This window comes from Piliocolobus tephrosceles, chromosome 21, assembly GCF_002776525.5.
Source record: "Piliocolobus tephrosceles isolate RC106 chromosome 21, ASM277652v3, whole genome shotgun sequence".
NCBI lineage: Eukaryota > Metazoa > Chordata > Mammalia > Primates > Cercopithecidae > Piliocolobus > Piliocolobus tephrosceles.
Window position 1 is genome coordinate 43,550,983 of NC_045454.1, and position 19,438 is coordinate 43,570,420.

Below are 19,438 nucleotides of genomic sequence, written 5' to 3' on the forward strand. Positions count from 1 at the left end.
GAGTTCAAGACCAGCCTGGGCAACATAGAGACCCCCATCTCTACAAAAAATACAAAAATTAGGTGTGGTGGCATATGCTTCTGGTCCTAGCTACTCAAGAGGCTGAGGCAGGAAGATCACCGTCAAGTCTGCAGTGAGCTATGATGGTGCCACTGCACTCCAACCTTGGCAAGAACAGCAAAAAAAGACTCCCCCCTACCCCCCACAAACACATGTTGGGTGTGGTGGCATGTGCCTGTAGTCTCAGCTACTCAGGAGGCTGAGGCAGGAGGATCATTTGAGCCCAGGAATTTAAGGCTGCAGTGAGCTATGACTGCATCACTGAACTTCAGCCTGGGTGACAGAATGGGACCCTGTCTCAAAAAATTTTTTGAAAAGTGGCTGGGTACAGTGGCTCATGCCTGTAATCCCAGCACTTTGGGAGGCCAAGGCAGGAGGACAGCTTGAGCCCAGGAGTTTGAGACCAGCCTGGGCAAAATGGTAAAACCCTGTCTCTACCAAAAACAAACAAATAAATAGCTGGGCATGGTGGCATATGCCTATAGTGCTGCTACTCAGAAGGCTGAGGTAGAGGATCGCTTGAGCCTGGGAGGCAGAGACTGCAGTGAACCAAGATCATTGTGCCACTGCACTCTAGCCTGGGCGACAGTGAGACACTGTTTCAAAAAATAAATAAAAATAAAAATTTAAAAATAACAATAAGGCTGGGCGCGGTGGCTCAAGCCTGTAATCCCAGCACTTTGGGAGGCTGAGGCGGGCGGATCACGAGGTCAGGAGATCGAGACCATCCTGGCTAACACGGTGAAACCCCGTCTCTACTAAAACATACAAAAAATTAGCTGGGCGAGGTGGCGGGCGCCTGTAGTCCCAGCTACTCGGGAGGCTGAGGCAGGAGAATGGCGTAAACCCGGGAGGTGGAGCTTGCAGTGAGCTGAGATCCGGCCACTGCACTCCAGCCTGGGCGACAGAGCGAGACTCCGTCTCAAAAAAAAAAAACAAAAACAAAAAAACAATAAAAACATAAATAAAAATCATAAAAGAGTCCTTGGGTTTGGTTTCTTGAATATACTCCTGCTCCTCTAGATGTGAGCATTTGTAAGCTAAAGAAACGTTATCTGTTCCCCACACAACCAATACAGAGTTTGGAACAGGAATGGGATAGTTAAAATAGACATTCCTATTAAAAAGGCCTGGGTGGGAAGAAATGGGATTCCACAGCAGCCCCGACCCACAGCGAATTCTTAAATTCAGGCAGAAACCTGTTTCTTTTTTTTTTTTTTTTTTGAGACGGAGTCTCGCTGTCGCCCAGGCTGGGGTGCAGTGGCGTGATCTCGGCTCACTGCAAGCTCCGCCTCCCGGGTTTATGCCATTCTCCTGCCTCAGCCTCCGGAGTAGCTGGGACTACAGGCGCCCGCCACCACGCCCGGCTAGTTTTTTGTATTTTTTTTAGTAGAGACGGGGTTTCACCGTGTTAGCCAGGATGGTCTCGATCTCCTGACCTCGTGATCCGCCTGTCTCGGCCTCCCAAAGTGCTGGGATTACAGGCTTGAGCCACCGCGCCCGGCCAGAAACCTGTTTCTTAAGCACCAGTGCAACTCCACAGGAGTGATTCTTCTGAAGTTCTGTACTCTGAATCATACTTGCTTTCCCATAAAAAGTAAACATTTTCAACTGAGTAGTTTTATAGGCCTATTTCACCTGTTTTCTAACTGCAGTTTGGGGGTTCGAAGGTCTCTTTTCATTTTGTACTACTACTTTCCATTTTATTTGGACAAAGTTGGCCTTGCTTTTGCCAGTGCAATAAAAACCCTTTTCCCATTTATCTCCATTAATTTTACTGGGTTTGTGTCATTAGACAAAAGCCATGGCTTAAATATCTTAGGCCCTTCTCTATCTTGGACCCCTGTCTGTGAGAATGCAGGGGAACAATGCCCAGAAGGGATGCTGAGATGCTCTCTTGGTTAATGGAGAGGCACCTTATTTAAACTTCTACATATTATATCTATTCATAAGACTCTATCAAACACCAAACTAAAGGTCTCTGAGATCTTAAGAAATGGTTCTATGATAAGAGGTTTTCATAATAAAATCTCTCAATGAACTACTGTAGTCCCAGCTACTTGGGAGGCTGAGGTGGGAAGATCACTTGAGCCCAAAGTTAGAAGCTGAAGTGAGTTATGATTGCATCACTGGACTCACGCCTGGGCAACAGAGTGAGACCCTGTTTCAAAAAAAAAAGAAAAAGAAAAAAAATTAAAATGCATAAATGCTAAAAAAAATAAAAATAATAAAATAAAATCTCTCAGTGAACAAGCAGTGGAAGGGAACGTCGTCAACCTAATAAAGCTGTCTTCAAAGGAATCCACAGCTAACACCATACTTAATGGTAGAAGACTGAACGCTTTCTGCCTAAGGTTGGGAATAAGACAAGGATGTGTGTTCTTACCACTCTCACTCAACACTACTGGAGGCCCTAGCCAGTACATTAAGAAAACATAAAGAAATAAAAGGCACAGATATCAGAAAGCAAAACTGCCTTAATATAGGGGACAGATTTGTTTATGTAGGATATTCCAAAAAGTTACAGGAATAGATAACTATACAACGTTTGCAGGATTCAAGGTCAAATATAAGTTATACACAATTGGAAATAATTTTATACACTAGCACTGAAAAACTGAAAATTTAAAACTAGTATTTATAATAGCATCAATAAAATGGTGCAATACACAAAACCACAAAACACTGTTGAGAGAAATAAGACCTAAATTAACGGGGAGATTGTCTTAGTCCGTTTGGGATGCTAGAACAAAATACCATAGACTGGATGGCTTATAAACAACAGAAATGTATTGCTCACAGTTCTAGAGAATGGGAAGTCCAAGACTAAGGTGTTGGCAGATTTGGTGTCTGATAAGGTCCCACTTCTTGGTTTACAGATACTGACTTCTTGCTGTGTCCTCACAAGGCAGAAGAGATAAGCAAGCTCTCTGGAGTATCTTTTATAAAGGCACCAGTCTAATTCATTAGTGCTCTGCCCTCGTGAGCCTAATCGTCTCCCAAAGGCCTGACCTGCCAGTATCACTGGACTGGGGATTAGGATTTCAACATAAAAATTCTGGCGATATGCAAACATTCAGATCATGGCAGAGATATTGTGTCTATGGTTCAGAACAGCCAATATTAGTAAGATGCCAATTCTCTAATTCATCTTTAGATTAAACTGAATCTCAGTTTAAAAAAAAAAAAAGAAAAAAAAAAAAATCCCAGCAGGCTTTTTATGGAAACCAGTAGGTTTACTCTAAAATTTATGTGAAAAGGCCGGGCGCAGTGGCTCACGCCTGTAATCCCAGCACTTTGGGAGGTCAAGGTGGGCGAATCATGAGGTCAGGAGATCACCATCCTGGCTAACATGGTGAAACCCCATCTCCACTAAACACACACACACACACACACACACAGACACACAAACACAAAATTAGCCAAGCGTAGTGGCACGCGCCTGTAGTCCCAGCTACTCAGGAGGCTGAGCTTGCAGTGAGCTGAGATTGTGCCACTGCACTCCAGCCTGGGAGACACAGCGAGACACTGTCTCAAAAAAAAAAAAAAAAAAGAAAAAAGTGAAAAAACAAAGAACATGGACCATCCCAAATGATTCTGAAAATTAAGGTCAACGATGGAACTCTTATACCACTTGCTTTCAAGATTTACTAGCAAGCTACCATCATCAAAAAAGTGTATTAGTAGGCCAGATGTGGTGGCTCATGCCTGTAATTCCAGCACTTGGGGAGGCTGAGGTGGGTGGATCACTTTAGGCCAAGAGTTTGAAACCAACCTGACCAACATGGTGAAACCCTGTCTCTGCTACAAACACAAAACTTAGCCAGGTGTGGTGGTGTGCGCCTACAGTCTTAGCTACTCAGGAGGTTCAGGCACGATAGTCCCAGCTACTCGGGAGGCTGAGGCACAAGAATTGCTTGAGCCTGGGAGGTGGAAGCTGCAGTGAGGTGAGATGGTACCACTGCACTCCAGTCTGGGTGACAGAGTGTGACTCTGTCTCAAAAAAAAAAGTGTAGTATTAGCAAAAGGACAGACATAGATTAGTTGAACTGAATAGATCCCAGAAATAGATTTAAACATATGTAGTCAATTTGATTTTCAAAACAGGTGCAAATAATCCAATAGAGAAAAGACTGTGTTCAACCAATTGTCCTGGGGAAAAAAAAAAAAAAATTAAAACATTCACATCCCTTCTACCCCTTCCAAAAGAAACCGTGACCCATGCATTGCAAAAAAGATCACAGAAGGGCTCATGCTTCCCAATTTCAAAAATTACTCTAAAGCCTGGGGCAGTGTGGTTACAAACAGGTTAGACATGTACAATGGAGGCAAACTGAGAGTCTAGAAATAAATCTTAATGCTGGGCACAGTGGCTCACATCTGTAATCCCAACACTTTGGGAGGCCGAGGCAGGAGGATTGCTTGAGTCCAGGAGTTCAAGACCAGTGTGGGCAACAAGATGAAACCCTGTCTCTACAAGAAATACAAAATTACCCAGGTGTGATGGTGTGCACCTGTAGTTCCAGCTACTTGGGAGGCTCAAGGGGGAGGATCACTTGAGCCTGGGAGGTCAAGGCTGCAGTAAGCCAAGATCACACCACTGCACTCCAGCCTGGGTAACAGAGCAGGACTCAGTCTCAAAATAAATAAATAAGCCTTTACATTCATGGTCAACTGACTTTTGACAAGACTGCCAAGACAATTCAATGGGAGAAATAGTCTTTTCAACAAATATGCTAGGGTAACTGGGTGTTACATGCCAAAGAATGAAGCTGGATACACTGTTCACAGCATGCATAAATATTAGTTCAAAATGGATCATAGAACTAACGATAAGAGCTGCAACTATAAAAATCCTAGAAGAAAATATAAAAGACTTCATGACCTTGAGTTGGCAATGGTTTCTTAGATTTGACACCAAAAGCATAAGAAAAAAGAAATTTAACTTTTACACTCAAAAGGATGCCACCAAGAAAGTGAAATGACAACACAAAGAATGAAAGAAAAATACTTGTAAACCATTTATTTGATACGGTATTTGTAGCTAGAATTTATACAGCTCTTGAAACTCAATAATAAAAATAACTCAATTTAAAAATGGCAAAGGATCTAAACAGGCATTCTCCCAAAGAAGATACATAGTCAAAAACTGATGAAAAGATGATCAACATCTTTAGTTTTCAGGTGAGCTAAGCTCAGAAAAAAAAAAATAATAAAAATCTTTAGCCACCAGGGAAATAAAAATAAAAAACAATGAATACTATTTCCCACCCAATAGGTGTTATCAAAAAAAAGATAATAAAAAAGGTAGTTACTAAATGGTAAAAGATTCAATGATTTACTCTCAAGACCAGAAACAAGACAAGACTGGTCTCTCAACTTCTATTTAAAAATACACTCCAGGTTCTAGTTAATGCAATAAGAAAAATACAAAACGCAGATTGGAAAGCAAGAAGTAAAAAATTTTATATGCAGACAACAGAATTGTCCTAGTAGAAAATCTGACAGAATCTACTAAAAAGCTGCCAGAGGCTGGGCGCGGTGGCTTACATCTATAATCCCACCTCTTTGGGAGGCCGAGGTGGGTGGATCGCTTGAGCTCAGGAGCTCCAGACCAACCTGGGCAACATAGCAAAACCCCGGCTCTACTAAAAATACAAAAAAATTCAGCTTGGCGTGGTGGGGAACACATGTATTCCCAGTTACTCCAGAGGCTGAGGCACAAGAATTGCCTGACCCCCAGAGGCAGAGGTTGCAGTGAGTCAAGATCATGCCACTGCACTCTATCTAGCCTGGGATACAGAGTGAAACTCGTCTCAAAAAAAAAAAACAAAAAAAGCCCATGCGCGCTCCTCAAGTCTGCAGGCAGCAGGTGTGGGCGAACACTTGGTGCCTGGTGGAGACAGAGGCAGACGGGATTATCAATAGCGCAGCAGGGGTACTGGAGGAGGTCTGGGGCGAGGTGCTCCGGGTCTGAAGGGCTCCAGACAAACGGTGCTGGTGGCCCCTGAGCTGAGTGAGGCCGAGGCTTGGTGGCTGTGCTCGGAGTAAGGCAAAAAGAAAATGAAAGAAGTAGATAATCTTGAAAGTATAAAAGACTGGGTTTGTGAAACAGGACCTGACAATCAACCTCTTGGTGATAATCAATAAACAAATTGTGAATAGTTTGTTGATAGCCTTTTTGAGGAAGCTCAGAAGGTTGGTTCCAAATGCTTGTCTCCCACTTAACAGAAGAAACAGGTAGATGTAAACATAAAATTACAGAAAAATGGATTCGCTGTCAACGATTTCAGAAGTTATTCAAATGGTGCAAGTCAGCAGTTTTTGAACTCCATCAAAAAGCAGGAATTACTTTCAGAATTACAGGGAATTTTTGATAAAGAAGAGGTGGGTGTCAACGCTGAAGACAAGAAAAATGAAATATGTATGTCTACAAACCCTGTCTTCCAGCCCTTTTCAGGACTGAGTCACCGATTAGGAAGGGTAAGCCATATCAAAGACTTCATTGAAAAATACTAAGGATCTCAAAAGAAGTCCTCCCTTTTACCTGGCAACAACTCTTCCTGTCCTCAGATTGTTAGATGAAACAATCACACTGGAAGAAGCAGATTTACAGAATGCTGTCGTCATTCAGAGGCTCCAAAAAACTGCTGCACCTTTTCGAGAACTTTCAGAGCACTGATTTTTGATAGACTAAGTGGAAAATTTGCAAAAATGATGGTTGTAAGCAGACATGCAAACCAAACTGGGGACTGGAGAAGTCAGATTCACTGGACTTTCGGTTCAGGTACTATTGAACTCTCTCCTGATGAGATGTTTAGATAAGTGCAAGTTAGAGAAGTAGCATATGCCCCATCTCTACTAAAATATACAAAAAAAAAAAAACTAGCCAGGTGAGGTGGCGGGCGCCTGTAGTCCCAGCTACATGGGAGGCTGAGGCAGGAGAATGGCATAAACCCAGGAGGTGGAGCCTGCAGTAAGCCGAGATCTGGCCAGTGCACTCCAGCCTGGGTGACACAGCAAGACTCTGACTCAAAAAAAAAAAAAAAAAAAAGTAGCATATGACTGGAAACTATATTCTGTGCACTTTTTCCAAAAGGCTACTCGGAAAAATACATTTATTTCAAATACTAATTATCAAGATATATTAAATAGCTGTATTATTTAGAATATTAATATAGTATAAATTGGCAAATATGTCCACAATATTATTCACTCAAACATCATTCCCAAACAGGGATTTATTTAAATGTTAGCTGTCTCAGAGTTATTAAACGGCTAATACATTGAAAAATTATACATGGCAGGTTTAAAACCATCGACGTCATTATTTTACAATTTAGATACAAAGTTGGAGAGAGCTGTTTTTACCACAGCTATGCCTAAACCTCAAAGTGTTCTTGGTTATCACTCCGTAATGGCAACATATATTTGAATATTAATTTGGCAGCCAGGTGTGATGGCTCATGCCTCTAATCCCAGCACGTTGGGAGGCCGAGGTGGGTGGATCACCTGAGGTCAGGAATTCAAGACCAGCCTGGCCAACATGGTGAAACCCCGTCTCTACTAAAAATACAAAAATTAGCTGGGTGTGGAGGCGGGTGCCTGTAATCCCAGCTACTCAGAAGGCTGAGGCAGGAGAATCACTTGAACCTGGGAGGTGGAAGTTGCAGTGAGCCAAGATTGTACCACTGCACTCCAGCCTGGGCAACACAGCAAGAAAACTCCATCTCAAGAAAACAAACAAAAAACAAATACGAATCTGGCGACGATATCAAAGATCTATTTTCATTTAAGAATAAAATTGCAGCCGGGTGCAGTGGCTCACACCTGTAATCCCAACACTTCGGGAGACCAAGATGGGAAGATCACTTGAGGTCAGGAGTTCAAGACTGGTCAACATAGCAAGACCCCCATCTCTACTTTTTTTAATTTAAAAAAATAAAGAAAGAAAAAAATTATGTAGGTTAGTATAATATTAATATAAATATAAAAAATATTCCAGAACAGGTTTAACAAGGTTGCAGCATACGAGATGAATATATGTACAAAAACTGTATTCCAGGTAGTAATGAACTAGCAGAGAAATTGAAATCTTTAAAATACCATCTGCAATAGTGTCAGAGAAAAAATGCCTAGGAAGACCCAAACACCAAAAAACACAAACATTGCTGAGAAAAAAAACTGTAAATCCTAAATAAGTGGAGAGATAGATACATTATGTTCATGGGTTGAAATGCTCAATATTGTGAAGACATCAATTAATCTACAGATTCAACACAATGATAATCAAAATCTTAGTGAGTTACTTTGGGGGTGTGGGGTGGTGGTGGTAGAAATTGACAACCTGATTCTAAACTTTATATGGAAATACAGAAGTCCTAGAAAGGAAATAAGTCAACAACGTACAGCCACATCAAGACCAAATGTGGCTCATCGCCTATAACTGTACAGGTTGAATGGAATGTGAGAACTATTTTTATATTTTAAAAGGTCTGTAACAGAAAAAAGAACATGCAACAGAAACTATATACAGCATGTAAAGCTTAAAATCTCTACAATCTGGTCTTTTACAAAAAACTGTGCCAACCTCTGACCTAAAATAGGACAACTCTGAAAAAGAAAAAGCTGGAGGACTAACTATCGGACTGCAAAAGTTATCAAGTTGTCAAGAGAGGGTAGTCTTGGAATAAAAGATAAGTAGCTCTATGGAACAGAACAGTTGAGAAGCAGACACATGTATAAAGACAACTGATTTTCAAGAAAGAAGCAAAGGCAATTAATTAAGTGGAGAAAGGATAGTCCTTTCAACAAATGATGCTAGAACAATTAGATACAAAGAAAAAAAAAAACCCACAACTTTGATCCAAACTTTGTGCCATGTAAAGATTTTAACTCAAAATGCATCATGTACTTGTACCACAAGTACAACATATATTAAATATATTGTAATACAGATACTCCTCAACTTATGACAGGGCTATGTCCTGATAAACCCATTTTAAGTTGAAACTATCGTAAGTTGACAATTTGTAACCTCATTGTAAATTGAGAAATGTATTGAATGCATCATGTATTTCCATCATTGTAAATTAAAAACAATACTAAGTCAAACTCTCATAAATTGGGAACTGTATTTATGTTACCTCTGTTAAAATGAAATGTTTTATTATATAAACGTACATTAAATGTAAAGTATTAATATATCAAATACACTAATAGGTTTAATATTAAATAATTACAAAATTTAAACTCCCAAAATTCAATAAAAATTGCAAAACCACATGATCATGCCACTGCACTTCAGCCTGGGAGACAGAGCAAAACCCTGTCTCTATTAAAAAAAAAAAAAAAAAAAAAAAACAAAGCCAATATAAACAGGCAAAAAATTTGAAGAGACTTCCCCAAAGGCTTAAAGAGTGCATGTGAAACCAGGTAAAAACCTCATTAGTCACTGGGGAAATACAAATTAAAACCATGATACTACTGTACACCTATTAAAACGGTCAAAATAAAAAAGACTGACCATATCAATAATTGGCAAGGATGCAGAGGAATTGCAACTCTTATACACTGCTCATGGAGATGTCAAATGGCACAACCACTTGAGAAAGGTTTAGCAATCTCTTAAAAAATGAAACGTACAGTAACATATGATCTCATCATTCCACTCTTAATTAGAAATAGAAGCCTATGTTAAAGAATAAAGCATTTCTTCTATTTCTTAAAGAAACAGAAACATATGTTAAAAGAATAATCTGCATATGGGTGTTCAAGGAAGTTTTAATTGCAATAGCCAAAAGGTAGAAATAACACATGGATAAATAGCTTGTGGCATGCCTTACAATGGAATACTGTTCAGCAGTGAAATGGACTCTACAACATAAATGTATCTAGAAATTATCCTGAAAGATGCCAGACTATGATTCCATTTATATAAAAACTGTACATAATATAAAGTCATCTAAGAGAAAGCAAATCAGTGGATCAGGAGAGTGACAGACAGGGAAGGGTGAGGAGAAAAAATTACAAAAGGGCATGAGGAAACCATCTGGTTTGATAGGTATGCTCATTATCTTGGTGTGTATGTACACACACGTGTATGTGTCCAAACTTAAAGTGTACGCTAAAAACGTGCAGTTTATTACATGGCAATTATACCTCAATAAACATATTGAAAGAATCTGCCTCAATGATTCAAACCAAAGACTCTCGGCAACAGTGAAAAAAGATCATTAAACGTACACTTCACCAAAGACTCATAAGCATATGAAAGCTATGTTCAACATCATTAGTCTTTAAAGACACATAGAAAGGCAAACTTACTTAGTTGGTTTTCTTTGCTGGCGCCAATTTTCTTTTTTTTTAGACAGGGTCTCATCCTGTAGACCAGGCTAGAGTGTAGTGGCACAATCTGGGCTCACTGCAACTTCTGCCTCCCTGACCAGGCTCAACCAGTCCTCTCCTCCCAGACTCCTAAATAGCTGGGACTATAGGCATGAACCACCACACCCAGTTAATCTTATTTATTCTTTGTCAAGATGAGGTTTCACTATATTGCCCAGGCTGGTCCTGAACTCCTGGGCTCAAGTGATCCTTCTGCCTTGGCCTCCCAAATTGCTGGAATTAAGGTGTGAGCCACCATGCCTGGCCAGGACCAATTTTCTCGTATGCAGTAAGTAAAAACTTATACCCCCTAAATGTTCCTCAATTCCTTATTCTTATAACTAAGTTTTTCACTAAAAAACCCTTTGAGGATATTTTAATTTTTTTTTCTTTCTTTTTTTGAGACAGAGTCTCACCACATCGTCCAGGCTGGAGTGCAGTGGCGTGATCTCAGCTCACCGCAACTTCTGCCTCCCAGGTTCAAGCAATTCTCCTGCCTCGACCTCTCGAGTAGCTGGGATTACAGGCACGTACCACCATGCCTGTCTAGTTTTTGTATTTTTAGTAGAGATGGGGATTCACCATCTTGGCCAGGCTGGCCTCAAACTCCTGACCTCAAATGATCCACTCGCTTTGGCCTTTCAAAGTGCTGAGATTTTAGGCATGAGCCACTTCGCCCAGCCTAAAATTGTTTTAAAGACTAGTGAAGTGTAGTACTGACAAATGGGGGAAAGAGTGGAACTCCTAAATAATTAAAAGTTCCATCTGTAACCGTGAACAATTGAGATAAGTCAGGATCTTCAGACCAGCTAGATATTTTTATTAATAATATATACCTCTTTAAAACATGTATATTTACCAAAAGCATTCTGATACGGCATTCCTCTAGTGTGACTTTGTGCATCTAAATTAATACAGCCTTTTTGACCTTCCATAGTCGAGTTCCTCTTCAGTGTGGATGTTTCCTAATGACCAAGTTCAAGGGCTTTCCAACATCTCTTTCACTCACGGGACTTCCCAATGTGTGCTTTGACACGTTCCCAAAGTGGAAGCTAAAAACAAAGAAGAATCTCCACACATCTTACATTCAAGATTTTAACACTTGTGAGATCACAGTTGAATATTAAGGTATAAGGCAGAACAAAAGGTTTCAACACATTCCTTACATCCAGAGGATGTGCATTTACATCCAGTGTGCTCATAAGCTCAGTAAGGCCTGAGGAAAATAATGAAAGCTTTTCCACCTTCACAGCATTTCTCTCCAGCATGAGTTCAAACAGACTCAGTAAGATGTAAGCATCGACTGATAGTTTTCTACATTCAGTTTGTTTCCTAGGATGCACAGACACATGAATAGTAAGTATGGCTGATGGAAGGAGTCAAGACTTTCCCACATTCCTTACATTCATGTCTTCTCTTCTATTGGAATTGTTGAGATGAGACACCAAGGAAGGCTTCGCACATTCCTTATGACTGTGTACATTGCCACTATGAGTACATGTTCAATAAGTGTGAGGAAGTAGTGGCTTTACCACATTCTTTACAAATATCAACCCCAATTCACACACATTCAGTAAGGCATGAGGAATTACTAAAGGTCTGCCCACATTCCTTATATGATTTCTTCACACTGTGACTTCTTATATGTCGAATAAGATACGTGGACCGAGTAAAGGCTTTCCCACATTCCTGACATTCAAAGGGCCGTTCGCCAGTGTGAGTTCTCATGTGTACTGTAAGGCCTGATGAGATAGCGAAGGCTCGCCCACACTTTTGACATTTATATGGCTTCTCCCCTGTGTGTGTTCTTTTATGTTGACTAAGGTGCGAGGAGTATCTAAAGGCTTTCCCACATTCTTCACATTCAAAAGGCCTTTCCGCACTGTGACTTCTTAAATGTCGAATAAGAAATGAGGATCGAATAAAGGCTTTCCCACAATGTTGACAGTCATAGGGTTTTACACCAGGATGAGTCTGCATGTGACTTTTAAAGCAAGAGGAATTAATAAAGGCTTTTCCACATTCCTTACATTGATAAGGCTTCTCACCAGTGTGAGTTCTCATATGTACAGTAAGATGTGAAGAGTTAGCGAAAGCTTTCCCACATTCCTTACATTCATAAGGCTTTTCTCCAGTGTGAGTTCGCCTGTGTTTTATAAGACCTGAAGAATCAGTGAAGGCCTTCCCACATTTGTTGCACTCATATGGTTTTTCTCCAGTGTGAACCCTTATGTGAATGTTGAGTTTTGAGAAACAAGTAAACTCTTTGCCACATTCATTACAAACATAGTGTTTCCCTCTAGTTCTAAGTCTCATATGTTTAGCAAGTTCTGGGGAATAAGCAAAGGCTTTGTCAAATTTCTTATGTTCTATAGGTAACACTCTACTATGAGTTCTTAAATGTTGAATAAGATATGAAGACTGAGTGAAGGCTTTCCCACATGCTTTACATTCATAGAACTTTTCTGCATCTTGAGTTTGCATGTGGACAAAAAGGCCTGTAGAATCAGAAAAGGTTTTGACATACTCCTTATGAGTATATGGTCTCTCTCCACTATAAATTCTTATACATTCTCTGAGGTGTGAGGAGGAAGGTAAGCCTTTTTCACAGTCACTGCATTTGTATGGTTTCTCTTGAGTGTGAGTTTTCTTGCAAACAAGATGTAGATTTTGGCTAGTTTTCTTGCAAACAAGACGTAGATGTTGGCTGAAGGCTGTTTCACATTGATTACAGTTAGGAAGTTCCTCTCCAGTATCAGTTTTCTTGTGTAAAGTAGAGGGTTTTGTGAAGGCTTTTTCACACTGATTACGCTCACAGGTTTTCTTTCTAAAGTAGGTTCTCCTGTGAGTCTTAAGGCATGAGTGTTCACACAAGGCTTTTTCACATTGGTTAAAGTCAAACAGTTCCTCTCCAAAATGGTTTCTCTCCTGTTGGTGAAAATTAATGATGATTCATACAAGTTTTCCACATTTATTTCATTCAGATTCTCCCTTTTACTCTCAATTCTGTTATGCATGGAAAATAAGTTAGTATAATTGAAATTGTTTGTTCCTGCCATTTTCATTGCAATGCATGGTTCAGATCTGAGTACTTTCAAGTGAAACAAAGTGACTGCAGGAAGTTCTGTTACATTCTTTACTTTCACAGGGCTTCTAAACAGAGCTTAGCTGATAATGGCCCAAGAGTGAATTATTTATCAAAAACATCTCAGATACCTATATGGGAATGTTTAGTTGAAGGAATACGTAAGCAAATATATTTTGAGGGATGTTTAGAGTGTTTGTCAAACTCATGATCCACAGTGTCTCCAAGAGACAGATTATTTTTGGGTGAAAAACACTAGTCTCAAATGTCTCAAGGTTATTGTGCAGCTTTTCCATTTTATGGAATTTCCAATCTTCCTCTAGCATGGAAGGCAATAAATTATACCTTCTGAATCTTACCATTTCCACCACACTGGATGTTTTCCCCTGCAAAAAATTCTGCTGAGATGCTGACCACTTGGTATTAATATGACTCTCCCAATCTGAAATAAGATGAAAAAAAAAATTTTAAGTTCTTAGAGAAATAATGATTTTAAAAAGGGTGTTAAAAATGCAAGACTAGCGTGTACTGTAGTTTCAAATACTGGCTTGAAATACAGTTTTTTTTTTTTTTTTTTTTTTTTTTAGAGAAAGGGAAACAGAAACTGAGAAACTTGGATGTAATAAGAGTCTAGCAACAGTAAGGTACTGAGGTCAAGTTGGTAGGTAATTCACTAAGAAATGGTTCTCTAGGCTGGGGGTTGTGGCTCACGCCTGTAATCCCAGCACTTTGGGAGGCCAAGAAAGGCAGATCACGAGGTCAGGAGATTGAGACCATCCTGGCCAACATGGTGAAACCACGTCTCTACTAAAATACAAAAAAAAAAAATTAGCCAGGCAAGGTGGCACGCACCTGTAGTCCCAGCTACTCAGGAGGCTGAGGCAGGGGAATCGCTTGAACCTCGGAGGCAGAGGTTGCAATGAACTGACAGAGTGAGACTCCGTCTCTAAACAACAACAACAACAACAACAACAAAGAAATAGTTTTCTAAACACTGAGACTTTATAGTGAACAAAAAAGAGGTACAGCCAGTGAAACAAAGTTAAAAGGAAATGGATACAGAGCTAAATGCAAATCATAAATTTAAAGGAGAAATGAGACAGATCTTAATGTCAGGGCAATAGAAAGTTTCCAAGACGGATGGAAAGTGAAAGAGAAAGAGAAGTTAAGGTACCCAAGGAACCACAGAAACCAATTGGCCTTGATATTCTCCTCAAAAAAGTACACTTTCAAAACCTTCCTACTTAACATTTATAAACAGACTGCACCTCTCATAGATCAGGGCTGTTTCTCACAAATAATCACATCTGTCTTTTCTCTCATCTTGGAGAACTTTCTGCACTGTCTTTAACTCTCCTTGTTTCACCTGAAAAGTCAAACCATGTCTGCATAGCTAGTACCCTGCTCTCGGGGAAAGATGAATGATGTTAGAATGTGCAAGGGATGGCCGGGCACAGTGGCTCAAGCCTGTAATCCCAGCACTTTGGAAGGGCGAGGCGGGCGGATCACGAGGTCAGGAGATCAAGACCATCCTGGGTAACACGGTGAAACCCTGCCTGTACTAAAAATACCAAAAAACAAAACACAAAAAAATTAGCTGGGCGTGGTGGTAGGCACCTTTAGTCCCAGCTATTCTGGAGGCTGAGGCAGGAGAATGGCGTGAACCCAGGAGGCGGAGCTTGCGGTGAGCTGAGATGCCCCTGCACTCTAGCCTGGGCGACAGAGCGAGACTCTGTCTCAAAAAAAAAAAAAAGAAAGAAAGAAAGAAAGAATGTGCAAGGGATAACAAATGCTTCCATGAATTAACGGCTAAGATTTTGCAGTTTGGGCATTCTGAACCCTCTCAGGTATAACTTAAACAGCACAATGTTCATAACAAAAACTTTCAAGTGAACCTAAACTGCAAATACTCTTTTCTCATTCACTGTGTACCAAAAGGGCTAGCAATTCTTCCCGTGCAACCCAGGCTCAAGCTCGTATACATATTCAAGAAGCTCTAAGTCTTTTATCCATGGAGAAAACAAAGCCAGAACAATGAATAGATGTTCAATCTCATCAGAAAAATCACTAGGCAGTAAGGTCTATGAGATGGAAACAATGTTTCGCCTGTTTACCAATGCAGCCCATTAACAAGCAGAGAACCTAGAATATAGTTACTTAAGACATATTTGTTCCAGAAAAAAAACTAAATGAAAAGAATGGTAGCAGCCTTACCTACTGCAACTAGATTCTTGTAGTTCTCCAGCATCACATCTCTGTATAAGTTTCTCTGAGTTTGATCCAGCAAAGTCCACTCCTCCTGGGTGAAGTCCACAGCCACATCCTCAAAGGTCACTGAGTCCTAAACCATCACACACATGCTGGCATCAAGCAAGTACCTTCTCCACTATGTTGACTGGACAATGAGGGACCTTGTCTTGGCATGCCTTGACAAGACTCTTTGGTCCCCTATCACTTGACAGTCCTCACTTTCTTCTTCTCTGTCTGTACATATTCACTGGTGATCTCATCTAGTCACACGGCTTGAAGAGCACCTCTTTCACCTAACTGAATATATCTCAGCACAACTAGATTGTGACTTCTTATTGTTCACTACTGACAGGTTTTATCACAATCCTGAGTACATTATAGACACTCAAATAAATGCTCTAGTGACAGCACAAATTCTGAGAAGCACAAGTGCATTCTCTCCCTGTCTATCACAGCAAGATGAAAGCATATGATCAGCATGAATGAGAGTCAGACTGAATTAGTAAACACTGGGATAGTAGGATCATTTCCCTGTGAAATCTGTTAACCACGTGAGAGGGCTGTGGTCCGAAGGAGTTTGATGAGAGATGTAGTCCCTAAGCAGACCCTCTTTACTTGTAGGAGCTCTGTTCCACTAGGAGAAAACACATCTATATGGTAATAAGAAGCATATGCTTCTACAGAAAAAGCAATTTCCTACTTACCTGAGAGTAATTTGTCAACCACCCAGCCACCATCCTTTCCTCTTCAAATTTTGCCTCATGAAGACAGAAAAAGTCTTGAGAAAGATGATCTTGAGAAGAAGAAATAAAACCTGAGAATCCAGGCTGCTGATAGCTTCCATACTCACAAGCCAAGAAGCCACCTCATACTAATACTAAGCGGACACACATTCATTATTACAATAAAATGCCTGAGCAGCGTGTCTCACCTGAAGCCAGAAAATATGCTTCAGGCTTTGATGAGCAGGAGAATGAGTTTAACAATCCCATTTTATAAGGAATAAAAAGTCTGGAGAAGTTAACATTTTCCTTATTTGCCAAAAATGAAACTCATCATGTGATTAAGCTGAACATCTTCCACAAAAGCCTACGTTACTTACCCCTCCTTCCCAAATCCCAGGATTTAGACCACAGAATATTCATATCTACTTTAGCCCCTTCTAGATATCTCAAAAGCAGGGCCATTTAGACTCTAAACCCTAATCACAAGACAAGCTGTTCACAGACTGGTTAAAGTAGGGTCTCGAAGGACCATTAACATGGACTTACCACAAAGGGAAAGATCAATGGCCAGCATCCTGTGAGTCTAACAGTGAAATGTACCTGAATATCTTGTTCCCAAAGTCTCTTCAAGACATTGTCTGAACTTATGGGTAGGTCAATCTCAATTCCTCCTGATTAAGTAGTAATGGGAGTCTTGTCTCATACCATCAATCTTTAAGCAACAGGCATTACTCATCTATCATCAAGAGCCATTCATTAGCCATCTCTCTGCAGAAGATAAAGTTGTTCATGTGAATGCCACTACAGTATTATGCCACGTGGACATAAATAATAACAAATGCCATTTACCTGGTACCCATGTGCCAGAAACAGTGGTAGGATAAGTTCATATAATTATCAAAGCAGTTTTTGTTACTATCGTATTAGTTAAGGAAACCTAATAAGCTCAGACACTAATTGACCCAACATCACCAATTAGGAAGTGTGAGCCAGGATAAGAATGCAGGTTACTCTAACAAACCTAAACTCTTGAGGTTCTTCTTATTCTCCAATGTGACCATGAGATGGTCATGAAATGATGTGCGGAAAGGTTAACTCAACAGGCCTGGGATGCCCAAACCCTGCACTCTCCTGAGAAAGATCTGTCTTCAGGACTGACACTTGGCTCAGTTTGTGAGAGATGACCTGTTAGCCTGTGGAATATCTTGCCTCATAAGTGTATATTTTTGTACGGTTGAGCTATTGAGCCAAACTATATTAGCGTGACCAGATTGTGTATGCTAACCATATGATTTATGCTGAAGGCTTGTTTTTGTATGCCTGAGGCTTCTGGCAATAACGCATGAATTTGAACTGTTGACGGGCTGGACATAAGTGTATGAAGTAAGTCATTCAGGTGCTGTATGCCTACGGTACTAAGCCTTGGTAAAAATCCTGGACACCAAAGCTCAGGTGAGCTTCCCTAGTCGGCAACAGTTTACATGAATACTACACACTTTTACTAGGAGAATTAAGCACTGTCCATGTGACTACACGGGAGAGAAGCCTGGTTTCTTCCACACTTCATTCATCTTTTCCCTTTGCAGATTCTAATCTGTACCCTTTTATTGTAATAAACCGTAAGTGTAGGTTTAATAGCTTCTGAGTCCTGTGAGTGCTTCTATCATTGAGCATGAGGGTGGTGGTCTTGAGGACTCCCAACACAAACGGTTTATTGAATTTAGATATCTTTAGCTCCTCCAGCTGGCAAAGTCATGTAGGCCAGGTGGCTTCCCTTCAAGTCCTTATCTCCGGCTTATGCTTTCATTCACTCTACAAATATTTATGAAGGACCTTATCTTCGTAAGGCAATATACTAGACACTTAGGATAGTCAACTATACAAAAAATGTCCTAAATGTCCTAGACCTTAGGTATCTCACATTCTAAAGTGCTAAGTAGATAACAAACACATAAATAAGTTTTTTTTTTTTTGAGATGGGAGTTTCGCTCTTGTTGCCCAGGCTGGAGTTCAGTGGGGCAATCTCAGCTCACTGCAACCTCTGCCCTCCCGGGTTCAAGCAGTTCTCCTGCCTCAGCCTCCCAAGTAGCTGGGATTACAGGCATGTGCCACCACGCCCAGCTAATTTTGTATTTTTAGTAGAGACAGGGTTTCCCCATGTTAGTCAGGCTGGTCTCGAACTCCCGAACTCAGGTGATCCGCCCGACTTGGCCTCCCAAAGTGCTGGGATTATAAGCGTGAGCCACCGTGCCCGGCCATAAATATGTATTATGTCAATTGGTGACAAGTGCTATGGACAAAAGTAGACGAATGGATAAGTAATATCATCTTCCACCTCTCCTACCACACACACATATAAATGTATATTTACAGACTCAGAACTGGTTCTGGGCAAGAAAATAGAAGAAAGTAACCATAAGACACTTGAAAACTGACATCTGGCTTGCCTAAAAAATTGACACTCGGCCGGGTGCGGTGGCTCAAGCCTGTAATCCCAGCACTTTGGGAGGCCGAGACGGGCGGATCACGAGGTCAGAAGATCGAGACCATCCTGGCTAACATGGTGAAACCCTGTCTCTACTAAAAAATACAAAAAACTAGCCGGGCGAGGTGGCGGGCGCCTGTAGTCCCAGCTACTCGGGAGGCTGAGGCAGGAGAATGGCGTAAACCCGGGAGGCGGAGCTTGCAGTGAGCTGAGATCCGGCCACTGCACTCCAGCCTGGGCAACAAGCCCGAACCCCCCATCTCAAAAAAAAAAAAACAAAAAAATTGACACTCAACTTTTTATCCAAAGCAATAGAGTAACACTAATGGTTCACAAAAGAAACTCAGAATACTGATAAGGCTAATGCCTAGCTGTAGCCAATTAAGTAATTTCTTTACTTTGCTTCCACATTCAGTCTATAAAACCCAGTTGGGCATGCTGCTACAG

General features: G+C 40.7%; 1 protein-coding gene and 1 pseudogene across 4 annotated transcripts in view; one reads left to right on the forward strand and one right to left on the reverse strand.

The window, feature by feature from the left end:
* Positions 1-19,438, reverse strand: part of LOC111530276 (zinc finger protein 559) — a 43,940-nt gene that overhangs the window by 20,875 nt on the left and 3,627 nt on the right. Inside the window, exons 1-5 of one of the 4 annotated variants that reach the window (XM_023197443.2) lie at positions 17,107-17,245; positions 16,486-16,574; positions 15,746-15,872; positions 13,891-13,973; positions 11,246-13,374 (exon numbers count right to left, since the gene is read on the reverse strand). In XM_023197443.2, coding sequence (XP_023053211.1) covers positions 12,007-13,374; positions 13,891-13,973; positions 15,746-15,872; positions 16,486-16,518 — 1,611 coding nt within the window. In that variant the 5' untranslated portion in view covers positions 16,519-16,574; positions 17,107-17,245 and the 3' untranslated portion in view covers positions 11,246-12,006. Of the gene's footprint in view, positions 1-11,245; positions 13,375-13,890; positions 13,974-15,745; positions 15,873-16,485; positions 16,575-17,052; positions 17,246-19,438 lie in introns of those variants that run through there. The other 3 variants (XM_023197442.2, XM_023197445.2, XM_023197444.2) reach the window with 3 other exon arrangements.
* LOC111530279 lies at positions 5,680-6,742 on the forward strand (annotated as a pseudogene).